The sequence below is a fragment of the Penicillium arizonense genome, assembly GCF_001773325.1.
Source record: "Penicillium arizonense strain CBS 141311 chromosome Unknown PENARI_contig004, whole genome shotgun sequence".
NCBI lineage: Eukaryota > Fungi > Ascomycota > Eurotiomycetes > Eurotiales > Aspergillaceae > Penicillium > Penicillium arizonense.
Genome location: NW_019173281.1, coordinates 1,267,885 through 1,290,238, shown reverse-complemented (window position 1 = coordinate 1,290,238; position 22,354 = coordinate 1,267,885). Strand labels below are relative to the sequence as shown.

The window sequence follows — 22,354 nt, the reverse complement described above, 5'->3', positions numbered from 1 at the left end:
TGTGTACGAAGTGTATGTATCTTCTTTTGTATTTCAAGTCCCGCATAGATTGTCTCTTTTGCCCGCTATTATCCCGTGTATGGCATGGCATGCCTTGATTAGACGGGGCTACGGACATCTCAGCTATAGAATTTTCCACCTATTTAACCAGCCCTCCCCCTTCCGTTCCCAGCTCTCCTGATCGACTTTCTTTTTCCCTTTTCCCCTGCCCCCTCTGGGATCAAATTCACTATGTTTGTCGTGGGGAATATCTACGTAATTGCGGCGGTGTCCGTCATTGGCGGCGCGCTCTTCGGGTTTGATATTTCGTCCATGTCGGCGATTATCGATACTCCTGCCTATAAATGTTACTTCAACCATGGACCTAACGGCCCCCCATTCAATGATTCCGTGCACTGCTCTGGTCTAAGCTCGCTGGAGCAGGGTGGTGTCACTGCTGCTATGCCTGGTGGTTCTTGGCTTGGTGCTTTGATCTCGGGTTTCATTTCGGATCGTCTGGGTCGCAAGTATTCTATTATGGTTGGCTGTATTATCTGGTATGTGCTGGCATTATCCCGGTGTCCTTGTCTATTTTGCTAACAATCTTAATCTGTAGGGTTATTGGCTCTATTATCATTTGTGCGTCCCAGAACATGGGTATGCTCATCGCTGGTCGTATCATCAACGGTCTCAGTGTCGGTATCGAGTCTGCTCAGGTTCCCGTCTATATCTCTGAGATCGCACCTCCTTCTAAGCGTGGTCGTCTCGTCGGCTCTCAGCAGTGGGCTATTACCTGGGGTATCCTCATCATGTACTAGTAAGTACCTCCGTCTTTGATGCGACTATCCCACCCTTTAGACCTTCTTACTTCCCCAGACATAATAATCTGAACATCATACTAACCCTTATCCCTTCAGCATCTCCTTCGGTTGCTCCTATATCGGAGGCAAGCTCCCAACGGACTACAGCGAACAAGTCTTCCGCATCCCCTGGGGTGTCCAGATGGTCCCCGCCGTCCTCCTCTTCTTCGGAATGATGATCCTCCCCGAATCCCCCCGTTGGCTAGCCCGCCACGACCGCTGGGAAGAAGCCCAGTCCGTGCTAGCCTTAGTCCACGGCAAAGGCGACGCCAACAGCCCCTTCGTCATCGCCGAGATGCAAGAAATCCGCGACTTGTGCGAATTCGAGCGCCAGAACAAGGACGTCTCCTACCTCGAACTCTTCCGCCCCAAGATGATCCACCGCACCATGACTGGTGTCTGGTGCCAGATCTGGTCCCAGCTCACCGGCATGAACGTCATGATGTACTACATCACCTACGTCTTCTCCATGGCCGGCTATGAGGGCGATGCCAACCTCCTCGCTTCCTCTATCCAGTACATCATCAACGTCGTCATGACCGTCCCCGCCCTGATCTGGGTTGACCGCTGGGGTCGTCGCCCTACCCTCCTCATCGGTGCCACGCTCATGATGATCTGGATGTTCGCCAACGCGGGTATCATGGGCAAGTACGGTGTCGTCGTTCCGGGTGGTATCAAGGGTGTTGCCGAGGAGTCGATGAGACTCTCCGGCGCGCCTGCTAAAGGTCTCATCGCCTGCACTTACCTCTTCGTCGCCTCCTACGCCCCAACCTGGGGTCCTGTCTCGTGGGTCTACCCTCCCGAGCTGTACCCTCTGCGCGTGCGTGGCAAGGCCGTCGCGTTGGCTACCTCGGCCAACTGGGCGTTTAACACTGCGTTGGGTCTGTTTGTGCCTTCGGCGTTTGCCAATATCCGCTGGCAGACTTACATCATCTTTGGTGTTTTCTTGTTTGTTATGCTGCTTCATGTTTACTTCCTTTTCCCTGAGACTGCTGGTAAGACACTTGAGGAGACTGAGCAGATCTTTGAGGATCCCAATGGTATTCCTTACATTGGTACTCCTGCCTGGAAGACGACCCATGATACTAAGCGCACTGTTGCTGCTGAGTCTGGGGATGTGGAGGTTCTCGGGGAGAAGTTGGCTAGCAGTGAGAAGCGGGGTGCCTTGCATGCTGAGGTTGTTCCTAAGACTGCCTAGGCTCATAGTTGCTTTAGATTCGCTTTATTTTACCTCTTGGTTTCGTTTCAGATATCAATGACTCTGTATTTCATTACCCCTAGTTCTCGCTATTTATCGGGCAATTTCTCATCACATAAGGTCCTCTGATATATCATATACCCGAAGCCATTCGGATCATCTATAGACCCAGTTTTCATGCAGTATTCGCAAGGTAATGCCGACAACAGTGTGGCCTGAGGACACCAGACGGGTACAGTGACCCTCCCTAGATCTCCTGGTCCTCCCAAATGTCTTCGGCAATCAATTGAAGTCGTTGCTTCGAAAGAACTATGTCATTTTTCTGCAGGTATTGTGGTATCTCTGTCGAATTTCCACTACAAGACCCTAGGGACGTGGTCTCTAAGGAGGGGGATAATGTCAGGACCTCTGCCTGACTAGAAGAATGCCACTAATGCGTGGCCAGTACCGAAGAAGCCATCCCTAGGCCTGATAGTACCCTGGTTCTCTTGGACGTAAGAAGGCCTGCACGGCAAATTGTCACCCTTGGGGTCTTCAACAACCGAGGAAAAGTCCAAGTCAAATAGACCAGCCATGGCTTGATTGGAGAAGGCCATGTCACATCACCGAAGATGACAATGGGCAGGCCGTGTCCAACTGTACGCTCTGCGGTATAGTAGGCGTCGTGTTGAGTAGGCCTGACCTACGTCTTGATAGCGTGTCGAATTTGTTGTGCGAGCCATCTCAGCGGATTCGATATGGCGTCGTTCACGGTAGTTAGTCTGATGGGGATAAAACAGTGGGAGCACCCACAAGAATTTGCATTGATGCCACCATAGGTCAATGATCCTCTGATTAAGTTTCCAGACCATCCTGTATATAGTTTTCTTATAGGCTTATTAGTAGTATATGGAATGGCTATTCGCTATAGTTAGCTCGAAAAATATCTCCTATGGAGAAGACTTAAATTATCTCGCGCCTGACACTTGCTTTGGTCAGTTCTTGTTTACATCATATATTATAAGATTAGACAAGGCTCTATATACCCTGAAAATGACTGGCTTCACTCCGTAAAGCAGTAAAAAGTAATTCAAATGGCCTGAAAACGTCGAAATTTATTGGTGAGATGATATGGAACTAGAACCACAATTTTATACCAGACTTATTTACCTTTGAGTAGGTGTATTTTCATCGCCCAAGCTTATTACCAATGTCCAAATACACCGAACACTTTTCTGGCAGATATATTGTTCCCAAGAAATCACTGTGGGATCTTATGGTGTTGTTACCGCCCCTATAGTTCTTCCTTTCGAGTCTTTGTTTTGCAGGGCCCCTGTATTCCCCAAACCAACATCATCTTGGCCCCCTGCAAACTTCGAAAACATTGCCAAGGGAATCATTCTATACATTTTCTTTGTTCCGTTCTGCTTGAGAAGTCTGTTGAGGTTGTCATTGCATTATCAATAAGTTACCCCTGATTGTTAACTCTGTTTGCTTTTACTCAATTGCCAAAGATCAATACATGTGCCCAACTTGCTACAGTCTGCAAAGTGCTCCGAGTAGTAAATGCTACTAAATTTGCATAATTTTCTATAGCTAGAGTCTAGGTTACCTCTAGGTAGTAATCTGGCTACATCAACTTTCACTAGCCTGAAGCGGACTACCGAGGTCGATATGATGTCATTTGTCAAGAATTGAGATTTGCATAACGTTAAAACACATAATTCATAGAGTCTCTTGAATTTAGACTGGCACAGATGCTGACATAGACACGTACTAAGATATGTTCCGAGTGGCATGTGGTCTCGTGCTCAGTCTCGGACATACAAAGCAGACAGGTTTACAATCACGGGAACAGAAACTCTTGCGAGGAATACTTTGTGTTTTTTGTGTAGGCGGAAAGACAAATGCCAAGGAATCCCGCGAGCTCAGTTGGTGGAGTCAGCCCCTGGGAAAAAGTTGATCTTTGATCTTCCCTTCTTATCCGATCGTTCCGACGTGTTCGAGTTTCGAGTTTCGACTTTTTGTTCTTTTCTTCGTTTCTTCTTTTTTCCCACACTTTTTGGTTCCGTCATCGAGCACGTGAGCTCGAATTCCCAAGTCCCATCGACTTCCTCATCCGAAAGCCGGATACGAGACACTACAATCATGGTTCGCCCGCGGGGAAGCTCAGCCCTGGGCGTGGACATCAGAGGCGACACCAGCGCACCAGCAATGTCAACAATGAATGAAGTCAGCCCGATTGAACCCACATCCCCGGATCTAAAGGTACGCGCGACGTTGTTCCAAACCTGGTCCCGTGCGCATCACGCAGACTGACTCCCCCGACAGCAATTCGATGCTCGCAATGCAGACAAATCTGCTGGCAAGGCACAGCCCAAGCGCCGTCGCAGCCGGTCTCTCCTCCACCGCTTCGCTGATACCTGTCTGCGATACACCTGGCTTTTGCCGCTGGTCATTATGCTGTTCCTGCTCGGCTTGTACGCCGTCAATCCCACCACATCGAACCCCATGCACAGCGCTATCTTCCTCTCGTACCCGCAGCCCCCGAAGACACCCGGTGGCCCGATCATGTACGGAAAGGGAAAGAAAGATATCGCTTTCGTGGCCTTCTACACCATTGTGCTCTCTTTCACGCGCGAGTTCATCATGCAGCAGATGATTCGTCCGTTCGCTGTTTGGTGTGGTATCCGTGGAAAGGGAAAGACCGCGCGGTTCATGGAGCAGATGTACACAGCCGTCTACTTCGGAGTATTCGGACCATTCGGTCTGTTCGTGATGAAGCGCTCCACCATCTGGTACTTCAACACGACCGCCATGTTCGAGGGATTCCCCCACCGGGAGCACGAGGGCTTCTTCAAAGCTTACTACCTCCTCGAGGCAAGTTACTGGGCCCAGCAGGCGATCGTGCTGCTCTTGCAGCTCGAGAAGCCCCGCAAGGACTTCAAGGAACTGGTCGGCCACCACATCATCACGCTTGCGCTTATCGGCCTGAGCTACCGCTTCCACTTCACCTACATGGGTCTTGCCGTCTACATCACCCACGACATCTCCGATTTCTTCCTGGCAACCTCCAAGACACTGAACTACCTTGACGCATTCATCACCCCGCCCTACTTCGCCATGTTCGTCGGCTGGTGGATCTACCTGCGCCACTTCCTGAACCTGAAGATCCTCTGGGCTGTCCTGACCGAGTTCCGCACTGTCGGTCCTTTCGAATTGAACTGGGAGACTCAGCAGTACAAGTGCTGGATTAGTCAGTATATCACGTTCGGTCTGCTCGCCAGTCTCCAGGCTGTCAATCTCTTCTGGCTCTTCCTCATCCTCCGCATCCTGGCCAACTATATCTTCACCAGCGTTGCCAAGGACGAGCGTAGCGATGACGAAGACGAGGAAGAGGAGGAGGTCGATGCTAATGATACGAAGGCTATCGCCACTGGCTTTGATCAATCTGCCAAGGAGAACCACGCTCCTCAGGTTCTCGTTAACGGTGAGCCCGTTGCCGAGCAGCGTGGTCCTCGCACTCGAAGCCGCAAGGCCTGAGTGCACACACACTCTCCACCCCCTCATGGTTCCAGTGGGCGCCATTGCCCCAGTTCCCACGCAGGCTTTTTTCAACCGTGTTATAGTTATGTTTTATACTTTGGTTGGGCTTCCGGATGTTACTCTGGATGTGTTGATATGCTGTTATGTATTGCTTTGAGCTCGTTTCCGCCAGGTAGATTAGCCCTATAGAAGAGCGGGCGCGGGCGCTTGTTTTGACGAGCACATGAATTAAAATAATTCTCCTTTGGGGATGTTAATATTCTAGTTATTCTTCTCTCCTTCTGTAGCAAGTCTCTACCTAGGTAGATTGGTAGCCTGAGTTAGTAAACAAGCACCATTGACCGACAAAAGACTTAGTCTTTTGAAAAGTAATATGCTGGCATGATCATATTTATCTCACATCTCTTAGCTAGTACATGTACAGGTAGAGAAATACATCAAACAGTAGAATGGGCGCTCGATGCAGTTGGTCGTGTGACAGGTTGAGGTTGATGGCTTTAGGACTTGTCCTCGCCCTTCTTTTCGTCCTTGTCCTCCTTCTCTTCCTTCTCCTCCTTCTTGTCCTCTTTCTTGTCCTCTTTCTTGTCCTCTTTCTTGTCCTCCTTCTTATCGTCGGTGTCTTGCTTCTTTTCTTCCTTGGACTCCTCCTTCTTCTCTTCCTGAGACTCTTGGTTCTCCTCGCTCTCCTTCTCTTCACCACCCTTTCCCTCCTCCTTCTTCTCCTCACCACCCTGAGTAGCCTTATCCTCCTCCTTAGGAGCCTCTTCAGCAGCCTCCTCTATCTTCTCACCCTCCTCCTCCTTATGCTCCTCCTTATGCTCATCCCCATGAGCATCATGGTGTCCATGTCCCTCAGACCCAGAAGGCCAAAGGTAAAAGACCATGGGGCCAGTAACAGCAACCGATCCGATCAACCTACAAGAACAACAATTAGAACCCAAGCTCCAAATAAACCCAAACAATTCAATTCAATTCAACATATAAACTCACCATGGCAAGTCACTTGACGCATGGCCCTGCTCATGACTTCCACCGGTAGAATTGAACCGACGACCCAGTGCCTGGGCAGACCGACGGGCAACAGGAGCAGCACGGAAGGACTGGGCTACAGTCGCAGCGCGGAAGATTGAACGGCGCGCGAAGACCATTGTGATTGTGTATAGCCCGGGTACGAATTGAGTGGGATGGATAGAGAATATGGGAAGCGTGATAGGTGGGAGTAGAGGTAAAGGTGAACTGACTACAGAGTACGGGGTATCATCGTAAGATCGCTTCCTGCCTGTTTCCGGGATGGTCTGTGCTCTGTGATGTAATGTTAGGGGCTGGGCGGTATTGGGTACTTGGGTTATGCTGGGAACTTAGCTGTGGCTGGTAGTAATTGGTACGTAGCAGCTCTTAGTTGTTTATTTCGTTTTTTTATCGTTGTATTTTACCATTCGAAGGAGTTTGATATCTTTGTAGATGTGGAGAATGGCCATAGCTGGCTATCAGATCATCAGATTAGGGGAATTGGGATCTCCATTCGGGGAATTGAGGTTATTTGAATGCCAACGGCCGCATGATCTTCAAATCTGAGCTTAAGGCTTGGAATAAAAGTGAATATCCCCCGAAACTAGCAATGTGAAGATGTTGAAGCCCACCAGTATACCTCGGGAGTTCAGTACCTGACCCGCTTTGGTGGCCTCAGGCCATAAGCTCTGTGTGGACACCTCAGGCGACAACACCCCACGTTGCGGCGATCAAAAGCTACCAACTACACGCGCTCTCTTCGATTACCTTCTCATTCAGCTCTCTGCATTCTCTCAATCCACATCACACCTTACTAAAGGCGTCGTCAAAATGGCAGACCGGCAAATCACCCAGCAGACCATCTTCAGCCTGCTGGCGAAGCTCGACGATCCCGACGCCGACCTACGCTACATGTCCTTGAACGATCTATATGGCATCTTGACAAACCCAAACTCTTCCTTCCTCTCACATGACCGCGGAACATCAACAAAGCTTGCCGAAGGTCTGCTCAAAGCCCTGGATGATCAGCATGGTGACGTGCAGAACCAGGCGCTCAAATGGTTCGTGCTAGGCTTTGGTCGACTTTAATATTGCTGATTTCTAACAAGAATGAAACAGTCTTGGCCCATTGGCCGTCCGCCTCCCATTTGAATCCCTCACGCCTCTGCTCGAGCAGTTGGCCAACTTGACCGCTTCCCAGACGATAGACACCTCCATCCCTAACACTGCTCTCCGCGTCATTGTCGACACTCTCCCTCATCCTCAGACAGGCCAGCCTGCATCACAAAATGCAACCGCAGCCTACTCCGCAGTTTCAAAGGTTCTGGTTCCCCGGCTGACCGGCCCGACACCATCAGCTTCAGGGCGGCGCGACTCGATCGTGAAGGGAATGATGGAGAAGGATCCGTCCAAGGGTTTCAGCAGCGATGCCATTGATGTGCTCATCAAGGTTGTCACATGTTTTGGTCCTCTACTCCAGGAGAGTGAGCTTGTTGCCCTCCAGGCATCCGTCATGGCTATTATTCAAAACGATACTGCGGGAACTGTTGTCACCAAGCGTGCTCTGACTGCTATCTCTGCTCTTGTGCTTCACTTTTCTGACAGTCAGCTCAATGGCTTCGTGTCTGATCTGAGTGCGACTCTTTCTTCGTCTAAGATTTCCATGGTGCAGCGTCGGCATTTGATCGCTGCCATTGGCGTCATTGCAAGGACTGCTCCTGCCAAGTTTGGTCCTCATCTTGATACTCTTGCTCCTTTTATCTTCTCCGCGGTAGGAGAGGATGATATTTCTAAAGGAAACTGAGTTGCTGGTTCTGATGACCTGATCTGTGCTAGGAACTCTGAAAGGGTTGCCCCATGCAGAAGCAAATGCAGAACTCCGAGGAACAGACACTGACCTACCCGGGCTTGATACCTTTAGTGAGATCTACATATTCATCTGTAGATCTCAGTGTCCTCATGTTTGTAACATGCTTCTTGGTCACCAACGGGATATCCTGCACCGGGTGCTGCCAACCCAAAAATCCCAAAGTGGCAGATATGGACTTAACGATACCCACGTTGATATTGAATATGAAAAGCTGCATACAATTTGTTGAGTCTATCTGTTCTTGTGTTTAAGTAGGCTCGACTGCCGAAAGTGTCTCGCAGCTTCCCAATTGCTCATCCCAACTCTCTCATTCCTCCCGTGTAATTCAACCTCGCCAACCTCGGAGACACTTCTGTTCACTTCTCCCCTTCTCAATTCTCGTATCATCCCAACCTTTACTTCCCACATCCCAGTTGAACATAAATATCAACTTATACTGCCTACTCTCAAGATGCGTGCTCACATTTTGGTCCTTCTGCCTCTGGCAGGTTGTGCATTTGCCAGCTTCTATGGCAATTCTCCAGCCTACACCGTCCCTCTCGATGAGTCCCAGGTCCAAGAGGCAGTTGAGGCAGCTGTGAGCATTCGCGATGCTCCCAACAATGTTGACTACCGCTGCGGTCCCAAGATTGGCAAATGCCCTATCGATACATGCTGCTCCAGCGCAGGTATGTGTCAAGAGCTCTGCAGATTGAAATGGGTCGTTGACAGGGCGAACATAGGCTTTTGTGGCACATCCAAGGCGCACTGTCGTTCTCCAGACTGCAAGATAGACTACGGCCATTGTGACGCTCACAAGTCACCCTACGGACCTCCCACCACGGACATCATGCGGCCTCACATTGGCCAGGTCCCATATGGCCCGAAGGAGATTCGCTCATGCTCTATTCCCGGAACCGTCGCGTTGACCTTCGACGATGGCCCTACCCGTTACACCGGCGATCTGCTGGATTTGCTTGATCGGTATGGTGCAAAGGCGACGTTCTTCATCACCGGCATCAACAATGGCAAGGGTCAAATCGATGACTTCAGCTTGCCTTGGGCATCCCTGATCGAACGCATGCAATCGAGTGGCCATCAAATCGCCAGTCACACCTGGTCACACGAGGATCTCAGCAAGATCACTCCCTCACAGCGCCGTGAGCAGCTGGAGAAGAACGAAGCAGCTCTGCGAAACATCATCGGCAGTTTCCCTACCTACATGAGGCCTCCGTATTCCAGCTGCAGTCCTGACACAGACTGTGGAAACGAAATGGGCAAGCTTGGATACCACATCGTTTTGTACGATATTGACACTGATGACTACAAGAATGACAGTCCAGACCTCATTCAGCGATCCAAGGATATCTTCGATCATCAGGTTTACGCCGGTGACCCACACATCAAGTCTTGGCTTGTCATTGCTCATGATGCACACGAACAGACTGTCCACAATCTCACGGAACACATGCTCAAGACCATGAAGAGACTCGGCTATCGCGGCATCACTGTCGGTGACTGTCTCCGTGACCCACGCCCCCTCTGGTACCGAAAGGATACCCGGATGCCCACCCACAAGCAGAAGCCCAAGAAGACCGCCTCCGCTGATCCCAACAAGCCCATATCTTTTGACGGCTCCTGTGGTTCCAACTATACTTGTATGGGGTCTAGCTTTGGCTATTGTTGTGGGAGCACCCATTCCTGTGGAAACACTACTACTCATTGCGGCACCGGCTGTCAGAAGGATGCCGGGTATTGTGCAGTCGAGGCCCCATCCAATGGCGATGCATGGGATCCAACGGTTCATACCAAGGGGAAAAAATCCGAAGCAGACTCTAACTCACGAACAATTGGCACCGCAGCTGCGATATCTTTGTTCCTTGCCTTGATCGTTGCCATGTGGATGTGATGGGTCATCTTTACTTTGGGGTCAGATTGGAAGTGTTGTTCGACCGAGTCGCCGCTAGCATTATACCTGTTATACTTACACACATCATTAACTCTTTGAGAGAACAAGCAGGCGGGGCAGAGACAGGACAGAATTCATGGAATAGGACCGGCCAACTTCTAGCTTCGAGGTTTAATACAAGTTGTTTGATTTCTTAATCTGAATACAGTAATCTGAAGTCTTATTATAGATTGTTCACTCGCCGTGTTTAGAAATATGTGTAATTCCTTTGATATCCAGACTAGCTGAAAAGAACTCATCACAAATCATCACAACGTAGCACCCAGTACCTACTCCATACAAATGAAGCCGTCTAGTCATGAACACAGACATACAACCCGCAAGAATCATTTATAACCCAATAACCAAAAAACAAGAAGTAAGAAATATGACACAAACAAAAGCAGCGCGCCGAGAGCATTCTCTCGAGGGGTATAATAATAGTAAACAAGAGATACTCTCAAGAATAGTCAACAGCTAACCCTGATCAAACAGAGAGCACAGAAAAAAGCAAGACGAAAAAGGTCATTCAACACCAATGGACATCTTCCAGTCCCTTACTTCCGTACCATCTTCAACAACGGCGCAATCCTCGCCCTCTTACTCAATCCCACGCGAAGGGGTACAGCACTCCGCGCCGAGATGGGACTGTGTTTACTCGGACCCTTGTCAGCATTCTGGTTCTGGTTCTGGGGGGTTTCGACGGGTTTGGTAGTCGGCTTGGAGGGTGTTTGGGGTGTTTCCTTTGTGGTGGCATGAGGTTCGGGGGTTGCTTGAGCTTGAGCTTGAGGGTCTTGGTCTTGGTGTTTATCCTGAATCTCGGGCGTGTGGTTGTCATTGCTGTTGCTGGCTGGAACAGAATTCGGGCTGTTGTCGACCACGACAGAAACTTTTGGGGCTGGTGTTTCGATTTTTGTTTGCCATTCGACTGGTTCGGGTGCTGGCGAAATGGTTGGGGTTTGTTCGGCTGGCATCTTGCGTTTGCGTCCGCGCTTTCTGGGACCTGGTTGGTCATTGTTCTGGACTGGTTGTGGGGTGTTTTCTTTGGCTGTTGTTTGAGCTGTCTTGGGGTTCTTTGGCGGGTTGGAGTCCAGGGCTGTCGGTTCAGGATTGGTCTCATTGCGAATGAGCTCAGCCTCGATGGGTTTCGAGTCTACCCATATTACTTCGTCGTCATTGCCAGGATCTGGCTGGGGAGCCGGTGCCGTCTTCTCTTTCTTGGCCTTCTTCTTTTTGGGCTCCTTGGGTTCCGATTTTCCGCGCTTGACAACTGGTTCTAAATCTTCTTCGTTAGTCTCAATGGAGACTCCGCCTGGGGCTGGGGTGTTGAGTTCCGTAGTCTCGTCACTATCGGATGGATGAATCGCACCATTTGGACTAGGCTGTCCGAACTCGAGGTCTCGGTCAAAAGCCAGTTCATCATCTTCGTCGCTGTCCGGAATCGACTTTTTCTTGGGACGTCCTCGCTTTCTCTTCGGGACTGGGGCTACGAAGGGCACAGGTACTGCTGGCAAAGAGAGCTCGTCAGGTGCGCTTGTCTGTGAGTGTTGTGCGGATATGAGACTGGTCCCGGCGGTGTCACTTCTCAGTTCGTTCAGTCGCATTGAGACAACCGATGACATTGGCTCGGTATCATGGGGTGAATAAAAGTCGGGCTGGTAAGCGTTTGACTGAGCAATTATGTGGGTTGAGTTTGAAGTTGGGTTCTCCTGTTCCTGGAAGCGAGGAAAGTCGGCTACATCGTGGGCAACACTCTTTGGTGGCGAGACCATTGAGTTAGAAGAAGTATTCGGGGTCATGTCATAGATACCCTGTCTGGAGGACAGCAATGACTGATTCGCGTTGCTATTCGTTTCGTTTGGCGCTTCGATATAGGCGAAGCTGTCGCTTTCCAGTTGACCCGGGACAGGATGAAAGCTAGACCCAGTTGGGAACGGTGCGTAGGCAGACTGCATTGAGAATTGGGTGGCTGTGGAAGGTAGCTGTTGGCCAGCACTTGACGGATCGTCGTCCAGCAGCCTTCTTTGCGCAAGACCGATCTCGGCCATCATACCACCTGAATTATACCCGTGTTAGCATCATTTTAAACCAATAGAAAGCTATAATGCATTTCAATGGCATTATACCACCAAAACCCACCCACTGATCCACTCCCACCCTCACTGTTCGAAGGAATCCATTTCTCCTTACGCCGCTGCTGCGACGATGACAACATCGCATGGTTTCGATCCTGCGACTGAAGGAACTCATCAAAATTGACATTGAATTGTGGAAACATACTCTCGTCCGGGGCAGAAGGAGCCTCAGTTACTGCATTGTGGACTGTATGTTTGGCGGGGATATCGCCGTTTTGTTGCTGCACAGCGGGCTCGGATGCTTGGAGGGGATCGACAGACGAGGGGAGATCCTCAAGCTCATCTCCTTCAAGGGGTTCTTCCTCGTCGGAATCTTGAATTACTCGATCCCAGCTCATCAGGATTCCGCGCTGGTCTTTGAGGAGAGAAAGTGTGCTTATCGCAACGCGTCCTTTGACACGACAACACGTGATGATAACATCTATAGCAATGGACAAACACGAATCGATCAGTTTAATAGACAAATCAATTCCATAAAGCATTGTAATCAATGTTTCGGGGCTATTTAACTCATCTACCATGCTTCATTATGTAGATCTAGCTGTGCAGACAATCTCCATTGGAGTTTCCACATCAATTGACGAGGTAAAAGGTTTCTGATAGCAGTACTGCAGCGAGATATTCAACATATATGTGTGCAAAACAAAACAGGAAAAGAGCCTGGGAAGCCGGTCCATTTTGAAAGGTTGTATGATAGGAGGTAGAAATGCTCATATTGCAAGTGGAACCGATGTTCCTGAAACCTTGAGATTCTCACAGTCATCCCCGGTACTGGCCCTCCAGTCCAGCTTCGACAATGCCAGTCTGGGTAGTTATATCGGTGCCGAAGTAGGCCCACTCATTGTAATCCCTGAGGACCTCGATAGGAAGTCATTCCACGGTACCGTTGAGACGAAGGTAAAGGACTCCAAGATGCTCGCTTGATACCAAAAGTTCGAGGTGTTTACACTCGTTGAACGAACTGGAGATTCAAATTCAAGCTTGATTATAAATTGACAACACTCACTAATAGACTGATACGCCGGTATAGATCTATTCGGCGCACGTGACTCATGATATATAGTATGGATTTAGTCCGGTTGTCCAGTGTCGAGAAATATAAGTAGTCATTTCTTCTTCATTTAATATACCTGCTAAATTATTAATAACATTGTTGAAAGGTCATTCAAACCGTGCTGCCATAGTGGGATCTCGATTTCTGCTCGTTTGGTAGACTCAGCGTATTTGTGGGCTCCGACAGTATGTAAATGTAGAACTGATACTGTGATAGGTTGAAAATCGAGTTATATTATAAAAAGACATCAACATGAAGCATAGAAGTTAGCTTGGTACATATAGATCTTAGATTTTCATGCCCATCTCACTGCATCGAACGGATAGTATTCTCTAGGCGGCCATACACTTCTCTACAACCCTTATCCTCAGCCTTAGCACCCGTAGACCTGGTATTGCCTGTTTTATTTAAAATGATTGAGAGATGAGGTCTGAGGTCCCAATAACATTGCCCGAGTCTTGGCGTTTAGATCACATAGCTGTTGTGCCAGCATCATCTGATATCCCAGCGAGCCGCTAGCTGTCTGACCAGCCTGATTTCACTCATTTAGAACACTCAGGGTATACTCAGTCAGCACTCAGGTTGAAGGTTTGTTCACGCTCAGGAAGCAGTAAGGTATTGTCAGGTATTGTAATGGGGTTTTCCGAGCTCATTAGTGGGGAGCGATCATCAGCCACGATATTGGGACGTACAGTGACACCGAGGAAATAAAATACAGGGGAAATGGCTCAGGTAGTAGGGTCGAAATAGTATCTCCTTAGATCATTGAGTCACATTGTGACATGGTTTTTTCTATCGCTTTCTCTCCTTTTCCACTAAAATGCCCATCTTCAAACTACCCCCCGAGCTCCTCATAAGCATCGCAGAAGTTTTAGAATGTCGTGATCTTAATGGGCTCCTTCAATGCCACTCTTATCTCTACACAACACTCAACAACTCCCTGTACCAACTGAATGTACAGCATCACGGTGCATCTGCGCTGTACTGGGCAGCCTCTTCCGGATCTGATAGGACCCTTCAGCGTCTTCTCGATGCCGGGGCAAACATCCAATGGGAGTCTCCATACTTCGCCTGCTCCGTACAAAAGCCTGGAACACGCCTAAGACGCCTTATCTGGAAAGAAAATATGAAGGAGCATCCAATATCCTACGCAGCCGCGCAAGGACATCTCAATATCGTGGAGCATCTCCTTAATCTAGGTGTGGATATCAATTATCGAGACGCTGATGGCTTAAACCCTCTTGCCCTCGCAGCACGTGAAGGTCATTTTGATCTGGCTCGCGCACTCATTGATCAAGGCGCAAAACAACTGTCACACGACACTATGGGTCAATACCCACTTGCTCAGGCGGCATCAAAGGGCCATCATGGTATTGAAGATTACCTCTTTGAGAAACTACGTCAATATCCGTACGGCAAAACAAGCCCTGACTTGGACCTCTACTGGATGCTGAAATACGCCGCAGAACGCAGCGATGACGATCGCATACGGTACCTTCTCTCCCAAGGCGCTGCTGTCAACTTTCAACTACCCATAGAGAGTCACTCCCCTCTATGTGGCGCGCTCGAATATGCCCCATCTCCATTAAGCACAGCCAAACTTCTATTAGAAGTCGGGGCCGACCCGAATAAGGAGGCTTCTCGATCCATGGATTATCAACCAGGAAGACCAGCACGACCACAGGCACCACTCAAGCTGGCTATTGCAAGGGATGACAGCTTTAGCCTCATTAAGCTGCTAATACAGTACGGTGCAGATGCAGACGAACAAAGCCTGGCATTACTCACAGCAATACAACATAAGAAAGCTGCTGAATTTCGATTGCTGATGGATAATGGGGCAAGTCTAGATGCGGATTATCGTGGAATATCCGTCGCTTGGAGGGGCATCAACTCTGGGTATCAACCCATTATCGATATTTGTTTAGAACATGGGATTAACCCCGATATAGAGGATTGATCAGAGCAGGACGAAACTAGCGGATTTGGGGCACAAATGTTGTGTTCGGCAACAGAGATTGTCTGAGAATTTGTACATGAGTGGCGTATATTGAAATGGAAAAGATCCATTGGCCTTCCAGTTATAATACATGGCCGATTTTGCCTTATGTACTTCTGATTGCGTTCCAAATACGTTGTAGTGCCGCCAATAACTCGTTCCCAAATAATATATCCATTATCAAAACATAGAAAAGATATGCACATCTGCAAAATGCAACAGACGAGAGAAACCCCCGCTATATTAACTATTAAAATAGCCATCCACAGGAATGTAAAGGACACCAAATCAAAACTAAATGGAAGCCAAGGCTCTACCGAACAAGCTCCCACTCCGCAACATAAGCCCAAGCCATCCCAACCCGACCATTCTTAGCCAAGAACTCATCAGCTGTAACACCAGCGGCATCCTTATTATCAAAGCTAGTCAAAACAGCCAACTGCAACTTCTGACCAGGAGCACCAAGCATACGTGCTTCAGGCACATCTACATACCACATCTCGCCCCCACCAGCGGGACCCGAGCCGGGTACATGTCTAAAGGGAAGTCTGTCGTCTTTGCGTCCATCGACACCATGGATCATGAGCAGGAACAGATCTGGCGAGGCGTGGCTGTGGCGTGCCAGTGTCCAGTGCGGACAGAGGAGACCGAATTGGAAGCGCATTGGACCAGGTGTGCTGATAGAGATGTGGAGGGCTGCCGGTTGGATTGTTTTGCGGCCGATGGAGCGTTTATCGGCGTCGCTATAGACCTTGAGGGTTTCGACGCCGTGTGGCTTTTCGGGATCGGCGAGGATGTATTCTTCCCAGGTGGGATTTGGTCGGCCGTCTTCGCGGAAGAAGTGGTTGGCGTTCGAGGGGAAGTGCTTCAGACCAAATTCTTCGTTCGGGATTGAGAACATGGCTGGTTCGAAGCGCTGCTTGTAGGGCTGGCCTTTGCCTTCTATGCATCCGGCGCCCCAGCATGAGTCGATGAGTTTCCAGCGGCCTCCGTCTATTTTGACGGCGTTCCAGGCGTGGTTTCCGTTGAAGGGGGGTACGTGTGAGCCTGGGGCGAGTGTGTTGTGCGAGAATCCCTTGCCGTGGCCTCCGACCTTGATTGCTTCTAGTCCACCCTTGGTTGCCAGTTCGAGGAATAATCCTGCGTATCCTTCACAGACTGCTAGTCCGGTTGCAAGGGTACTGGCTGGTGTGGAGGGCTGAACGCAATTGCCAAAAAAGGCAACGACATCGTAGAAGATGTTGTGATGCAGCCATGTAAAGATCGCGCGGGCCTTGTCTGTCAAAGAAGGGAATGGCGCTGTCAGCTCATTTGCCAGCCATGCCATGTCTTGTGTTGGAAGCGATGCACGAGGATAGCGGGCCGCATGGTTATCTGGGCCTGAGAAGTCTCGACACACTAAGCACTCCGTATCCGACGAGGGAACTGAAAGGCTCGCAGAAGCAGGCGAGCCATTGAAGCGTGGCTTTGTAGCCATGATCTTGGACAGATCCGGGCGAGAACCATGTGGGATTGGCGGTGGGGTACCAGCCGGTGTGCTACTTGGCCGGACTGGAATGCTTGGGCTCTTATTTCCAAAACCAAACTGCCGGGAATCACTAATTTTCGCAGCAGATGGTGGAGGTGGTAATGTCCTCCGAATCGGTAAAGGAGGGCCCTCATCTTCGGTGGTTCCATTCGTTTGGGATTGTACTCCAGATGGCGGACGAGGTGGCAGCTGAGGTGTCGGGGCATCATCGTTGGTCTCCCTGCGACTTGGCAAACTTGGACGTGAGGGTACGCTTGGTCGAGGCGGCTGACTTGGAGGAGAGGGAGCAGCCGGCTTGGAGCCCGGTAAGTGGATTTTCGAGGTGATTCTGGAGGACAAGTTTCCGAAACTCCTCTTAGGCGTAGGCCGCGGAGCCGGTTCAAGGTTGACTTGTTCCTTTGGTCGCTTTGGGGGTAGCGCAGGTAGCTCTGTGGCGCCCCATGCAGGCGCCTTGATGCGATTGTTTCCATTGGAGTTCACTGACGTCGAAGATGCATTGCGTCCAGCGGTTGTTGCCGTCGAAGTTGTCGAGTACGATGCATCGGAGGTTGTCGACTCAAGGGAGGGTCTCCGCGGTTGATCTGTTGGTCTGCGCGGTGGCAGCGCAGGACGAGCTGGAGGGGGAGGAGCCTGGCGATCTGATCTCCGCGTGGGCAAGGGCGGAGGGGCTTTTGGCTTCGGTTTCAGATCAGGTCGTAGGGTTTCCATTGGAGGCGGTCGCAGAACCGGCCTCTCAGAGTGATCGTCTGTCTGTCCATTTCTGCTGGGCACTCGATCCGGTGGAGGAACGACAGAATCGTATGAAGGAGGGGGGCTGACTGGCATGCTCCGCTCCGGGGTCGGGCGGAGGAATGGTTCAGGGCCCGGTGGGCGGGCCAGCTGCGACTGGTTCAGGGCGGCGATCCGCTGCTGAATAGAATTTAGTTGCGGCTCCTCGGTCATGGCGCCGGTAAGAGGCTATATCGAGGGCAAAGTGAGGTCGTGTTTTCAAAATAGACACTTGTCGCAAGTGTAGTCTAAGCACCAGCTGGCTTGGCGGGGGCGAAAACAGCCTTGTGCTTGAAAACAGCACAGAGTCACAGACGTGAGGGTATCGTGTATAATAAGGGAGACCAAACCCCCAGAGACAGTCGAGGTCTGAATAAAGAGAAAGGATAAAAGATGAGGCTCCAAGAGGGGTTCCCCAATTGGGGGCCAGACCCCGTTTCATGTACCGTGGGTCGATATCTATGAGTTACGCCTCTCTTTACTTCCCGTCAAACGGATGTTGTCCGAAATTTGAGTATTATCTTAATTATCCTAGTTGTGGCAATGGCTGAGAATGTACTCCTTGGCTGGTTTGAGATACCTGTTCTCCCATAACCTGGAGAACTATACAGGTATGCAGGCCAACAGAAGTACAAGCTAATAAGATCAGATAGCTAGTGCCTATCTAACAAAGTGCAGTGTAAACATTCGACAATGTGTAACTAGAAAATCATACGAGTTTCACGAGGAAAGACAGGATCAGGGAGACATATTGCTAAGAATTCACAATGAAGTTTGAGTTGTATTTCCAGAACATCGCCCATGACTCGGACTCCCAAACGCCTCAAGGCGGTGAAGCCTCCCAGATGGGATCATAGAACAAAAGAAAACTAGGTACTTGTAGCGATGCATGGTAAAAGATGCACCGAAGAAAAAGACAAGGAAAACAGGGGTAGAAGCAACGGTCATCAAGTGAACCTCGAGGTTGTTGACTGATAGTATGGATCTGCCCACAAATCGAGGCAGTGATGAGCACATAAAAAAAGGTCAAGTACATCGTTGAAGAAGAGAAAGAAAGATTCACAAAGTGGTAGAGCCGTGAGGTTAGAGGGCCAGCGTCGATCATCAACAGCGTCACAATGTACATAATCGTTAGGCGGACAGTGCTTAGACGTTCTTGTACAGAAGTAAAGGCTCGCCAACGTTCTCGATCTCTGGAATGGTGCACTTCAGGTCGAATGCTTTGGCCAGAACGATTTTGAAGATCTGCGAGGAATTAGCAAATGTGCCCTATCAAGCGAGTGGTTTGAGCCGCATGTTCTTGGCACATACCTTTTGTACGTTGATACTGTGGCTGGTGCTGCTAAAGATGAGACTGGCCTTCATGGCCTTCGCAAAGCGTTTGGCCTGAGTATGTGTTAGATTCTGCAAATTCCGGGACAGGGAGGCCACATACCTGAATCGAGATCTCCTCTTGATCCTCGCGAGGGAAATTAACAAAGTGATCGTATTTGGTGCCAACCAGGAATGGGATGGCAGTCTTATTAAATCCACGTCCTTGGCGATACCATTCCTTGATTGAGTTCAAGGTGCTCTTGCGAGTGAGGTCGAACATGAACAGAATCGCAACGGCATCATTGCAGACCAGCGGCAGCATATTAACAAACTCACGCTGGCCACCAAGATCCCAAATCGAAAAGGTAATTTCTGTGTTTCGAATGGAGATGGTCTTTTCCATAAAGTTGACACCTGGATGACCGTTAGAAGGGTGAGGCTTGACCGAACGTAATTCAACATACCCAATGTCTGGATGTAATCTTCATCCCAGCTTCCCTCAACATATTTAACCATCAAACTGGTCTTTCCAATCTGGGCATCACCCACCATGCCAACCTTAATCACCACACTATTCTTCGAAGCCTGCGAGCCTTGTCCCTGTCGCTGGACTTCTTGCTGTTGCGGCTGGGAAACACCAGGGCGCTCGGTACCACTGGAGAATCCAGAACCAGGTCTGGAGTTTGGCACAGGGAGTTGGTGGCTAAGAGAGGGGGATGAATTTTGACGAGTGGACTGATCCGTATCCTGAGCGGCATATTCGGGGGCGGAGTGATGGAAGTCCGCGGATCGGGAGTGGTAGTGAGCCTTAGAGTCGCTGTTGTAGCCATTGTTGATAGCGGCCCGAGCAGTGTGATCAGAGGCGGGTTCTTCAATGTTGACGCTGACGGGTGCGTGCTGTTCCAGAGGTTGCTCGGATGAGGCCTCTTGTTCCTGGGCTGGTTCCTGGATTTGCTCCTGAGCCAGTGGTGTTTGATCCTCGGGGGCAATGTGCTCGGGGTCCGCAAGGGCGACCTCCGGAGCAACAGGAGCCTCCGAGCTGTGCTGCTGAGGGAACTCCATATTGGCGCTTACGATCTGTATCAGAGTCGACTTGAGAGGTGTAACCTGTTGGACGCGCCCGGGTTGTCAGCACGAGTAAGACGAAGTCCTAGGAGCTAGGGCGACTTACCGACCCAAAGTGCTGAAATTCCAGCCCAATCTAGCAAAATTGCATACGCAGCAGTATGTGCAAGGGATTATGTCGAGAAAATTGAGGCAGAAGGATGTGTTGATGTCGGGAGGTGGAGTTGTCCCTGAGAGTAAACAATCCGGAATTAAGACGAGGGGCCACGAGAGAAGGAGGGAAGGTGGCTGAAATGAGGCCAACAAACAATCAGACCGGAAACGAATCTCAAATGGCCAATATCTAATGTCCAAGTCGTCCAGTGCCAAACACCCTCAGCTCAAGGCGGGCAGCTGGGATCTGGCGCTAGTCTGCGATAGGTTTAGCGCCACCTTTCTTGCCAAAATCCACGGGAAAAAAAGTTCTTATCGCACACCCCTCTACTCTACACTTCTCTCTTCTCTGTTGTTTTTGCAGGTTCAAGATGTCTAAGAGAAGCGCTGAGGCCGATGAGCAGACTGCTCTCAAGGCCGGTGAGCGGCCAATTGCAGAGGTCCCCATGGACGAAGCGGGGGAGTTCGAGGACGAGTTCGAGGACGAGTTCGAGAGTGAGGACGAGATCCTAGAGGCTGGAGTCGATGGTCGCCCAGATGCTGAGCGCGAGGAAGAAGAGAAGGGTTCGCAATGTCCTTATGTTCTCTAAGATACCTTAGGAGTGTGGCTTAACTGACTTTTCAACGTTTTATAGAGGCTATGGATGTGGACAAGGAAACCTTTATTCCCGGACGGACAAAACTGGCACCTGGCGAGACGCTATCCCCCGATCCTTCTACCTACGACATGCTTCACACACTCAGCACGCCCTGGCCGTGTCTTTCCTTCGACATTGTCCGTGACACACTCGGTGACAACCGCAAGACGTACCCCGCCACTGTCTACGCCGTCACCGGTACACAAGCAGAGGGAACCAAACAGAAGGATAATGAGCTGATGGTCCTCAAAATGAGTGGCCTCAGCAGGATGGAGAAGGAGGGTGAAGATTCAGAAAGCGACTCGGACGACGACGATATGGGAGAGCCTATCCTCGAGCACAAGTCGATTCCTTTGGGCTCAACTACAAACCGCATTCGCACCCACCAGACACCCTCTCAGTCCGGAGACTACTCCAAGCCCCCACAGACCTTGACCGCGACCATGCTGGAGAACTCCCAGGTGGTTATCCACGACGTTACCGCCCACCTTTCCAGCTTCGATGTCCCCGGTACTGTCCTTCCTCCTTCGGCTTCCAAGCCTCTCTCCACCCTGCGCATGCACAAGTCCGAGGGTTATGCGCTTGACTGGTCCCCTCTCCAGCCTCTCGGAAAGCTGTTGACCGGTGACAACGACGGATTGATCTACGCCACTACCCGCACCGAGGGCGGCGGCTGGGTCACCGACACCCGCCCATTCACCGGCCACGCTTCCTCAATTGAAGAATTGCAGTGGTCTCCGAACGAACGCAACGTTTTCGCATCTGCCAGCAGCGACGGCAGTGTCAAGGTTTGGGATGTGCGATCCAAGTCGCGTAAGCCCGCTGTGGACGTTCAGGTTTCCAACACCGATGTCAACGTCATGACCTGGTCTAACCAGACCGCTCACCTGTTGGCAACCGGTGCTGATGATGGACAGTGGGCCGTTTGGGACTTGCGTCACTGGAAGCCCAATGCCGCGGCGCCCTCTGCCCAGATTACCTCCACCCCCGTTGCTTCATTCGATTTCCACAAGGAGCCTATCACCAGTATCGAATGGCACCCCTCAGACGACAGTGTGGTGGCCGTCGGCTCGGCCGACAACACTGTCACCCTTTGGGATCTGGCTGTCGAGCTAGACGACGAGGAGAGCCGCGCAGCCAACATGGCTGACATTCCTTCGCAGCTTCTGTTCGTGCATTATATGGAATCTGTCAAGGAGGTCCACTGGCAGGCACAGATGCCCGGTACGCTTATGGCGACCGGTAGCAATGGATTCAGGTATGTGCAACTGACACAATGTCCTTCAAACAATACTAACTCATTTATAGTGTTTTCAAGACCATCAGTGTCTAG

The 22,354-nt window shown here is 50.4% G+C and overlaps 10 protein-coding genes across 10 annotated transcripts; 6 read left to right on the top strand and 4 right to left on the bottom strand.

Annotated features, from left to right (window-relative positions):
• Positions 1-231: 231 nt before the first annotated feature.
• On the top strand, positions 232-2,037 carry PENARI_c004G11279 (sugar porter family MFS transporter; the record flags this gene model as incomplete). The annotated part of the gene is made up of 3 exons (XM_022629445.1): positions 232-536; positions 596-796; positions 897-2,037. The coding sequence occupies 3 exons, from the start codon at positions 232-234 to the stop codon at positions 2,035-2,037; spliced, it is 1,647 nt and encodes a 548-aa protein (XP_022490898.1).
• Positions 2,038-4,164: 2,127 nt separating this feature from the next.
• On the top strand, positions 4,165-5,559 carry PENARI_c004G01927 (TLC domain-containing protein; the record flags this gene model as incomplete). Its single annotated transcript, XM_022628964.1, has 2 exons — positions 4,165-4,284; positions 4,348-5,559. 2 exons carry the CDS (start codon positions 4,165-4,167, stop codon positions 5,557-5,559), a joined length of 1,332 nt encoding a protein of 443 aa, XP_022490639.1.
• Positions 5,560-6,059: 500 nt separating this feature from the next.
• Positions 6,060-6,710, bottom strand: PENARI_c004G01381 (uncharacterized protein; the record flags this gene model as incomplete). Its single annotated transcript, XM_022628935.1, has 2 exons — positions 6,060-6,477; positions 6,553-6,710. The coding sequence occupies 2 exons, from the start codon at positions 6,708-6,710 to the stop codon at positions 6,060-6,062; spliced, it is 576 nt and encodes a 191-aa protein (XP_022491081.1).
• Positions 6,711-7,401: 691 nt separating this feature from the next.
• On the top strand, positions 7,402-8,374 carry PENARI_c004G05805 (uncharacterized protein; the record flags this gene model as incomplete). The annotated part of the gene is made up of 2 exons (XM_022629159.1): positions 7,402-7,631; positions 7,690-8,374. The coding sequence occupies 2 exons, from the start codon at positions 7,402-7,404 to the stop codon at positions 8,372-8,374; spliced, it is 915 nt and encodes a 304-aa protein (XP_022490969.1).
• Positions 8,375-8,891: 517 nt separating this feature from the next.
• On the top strand, positions 8,892-10,328 carry PENARI_c004G09976 (chitin deacetylase CDA6; the record flags this gene model as incomplete). Its single annotated transcript, XM_022629371.1, has 2 exons — positions 8,892-9,108; positions 9,163-10,328. 2 exons carry the CDS (start codon positions 8,892-8,894, stop codon positions 10,326-10,328), a joined length of 1,383 nt encoding a protein of 460 aa, XP_022490746.1.
• A 596-nt stretch (positions 10,329-10,924) lies between these two features.
• Positions 10,925-12,840, bottom strand: PENARI_c004G06725 (uncharacterized protein; the record flags this gene model as incomplete). Its single annotated transcript, XM_022629204.1, has 2 exons — positions 10,925-12,423; positions 12,507-12,840. The coding sequence occupies 2 exons, from the start codon at positions 12,838-12,840 to the stop codon at positions 10,925-10,927; spliced, it is 1,833 nt and encodes a 610-aa protein (XP_022490900.1).
• A 1,536-nt stretch (positions 12,841-14,376) lies between these two features.
• On the top strand, positions 14,377-15,516 carry PENARI_c004G01291 (ankyrin repeat domain-containing protein; the record flags this gene model as incomplete). The annotated part of the gene is made up of 1 exon (XM_022628930.1): positions 14,377-15,516. The coding sequence occupies one exon, from the start codon at positions 14,377-14,379 to the stop codon at positions 15,514-15,516; it is 1,140 nt and encodes a 379-aa protein (XP_022490879.1).
• Positions 15,517-15,868: 352 nt separating this feature from the next.
• PENARI_c004G03138 (uncharacterized protein) lies at positions 15,869-18,025 on the bottom strand (the record flags this gene model as incomplete). The annotated part of the gene is made up of 1 exon (XM_022629019.1): positions 15,869-18,025. One exon carries the CDS (start codon positions 18,023-18,025, stop codon positions 15,869-15,871), a length of 2,157 nt encoding a protein of 718 aa, XP_022491067.1.
• A 972-nt stretch (positions 18,026-18,997) lies between these two features.
• Positions 18,998-20,227, bottom strand: PENARI_c004G08456 (Spg1/Tem1 GTP-binding protein; the record flags this gene model as incomplete). Its single annotated transcript, XM_022629288.1, has 4 exons — positions 18,998-19,096; positions 19,163-19,237; positions 19,287-19,579; positions 19,630-20,227. 4 exons carry the CDS (start codon positions 20,225-20,227, stop codon positions 18,998-19,000), a joined length of 1,065 nt encoding a protein of 354 aa, XP_022490636.1.
• Positions 20,228-20,754: 527 nt separating this feature from the next.
• On the top strand, positions 20,755-22,354 carry PENARI_c004G05299 (ribosome biosynthesis protein RRB1; the record flags this gene model as incomplete). Its single annotated transcript, XM_022629132.1, has 3 exons — positions 20,755-20,947; positions 21,019-22,279; positions 22,330-22,354. The coding sequence occupies 3 exons, from the start codon at positions 20,755-20,757 to the stop codon at positions 22,352-22,354; spliced, it is 1,479 nt and encodes a 492-aa protein (XP_022490894.1).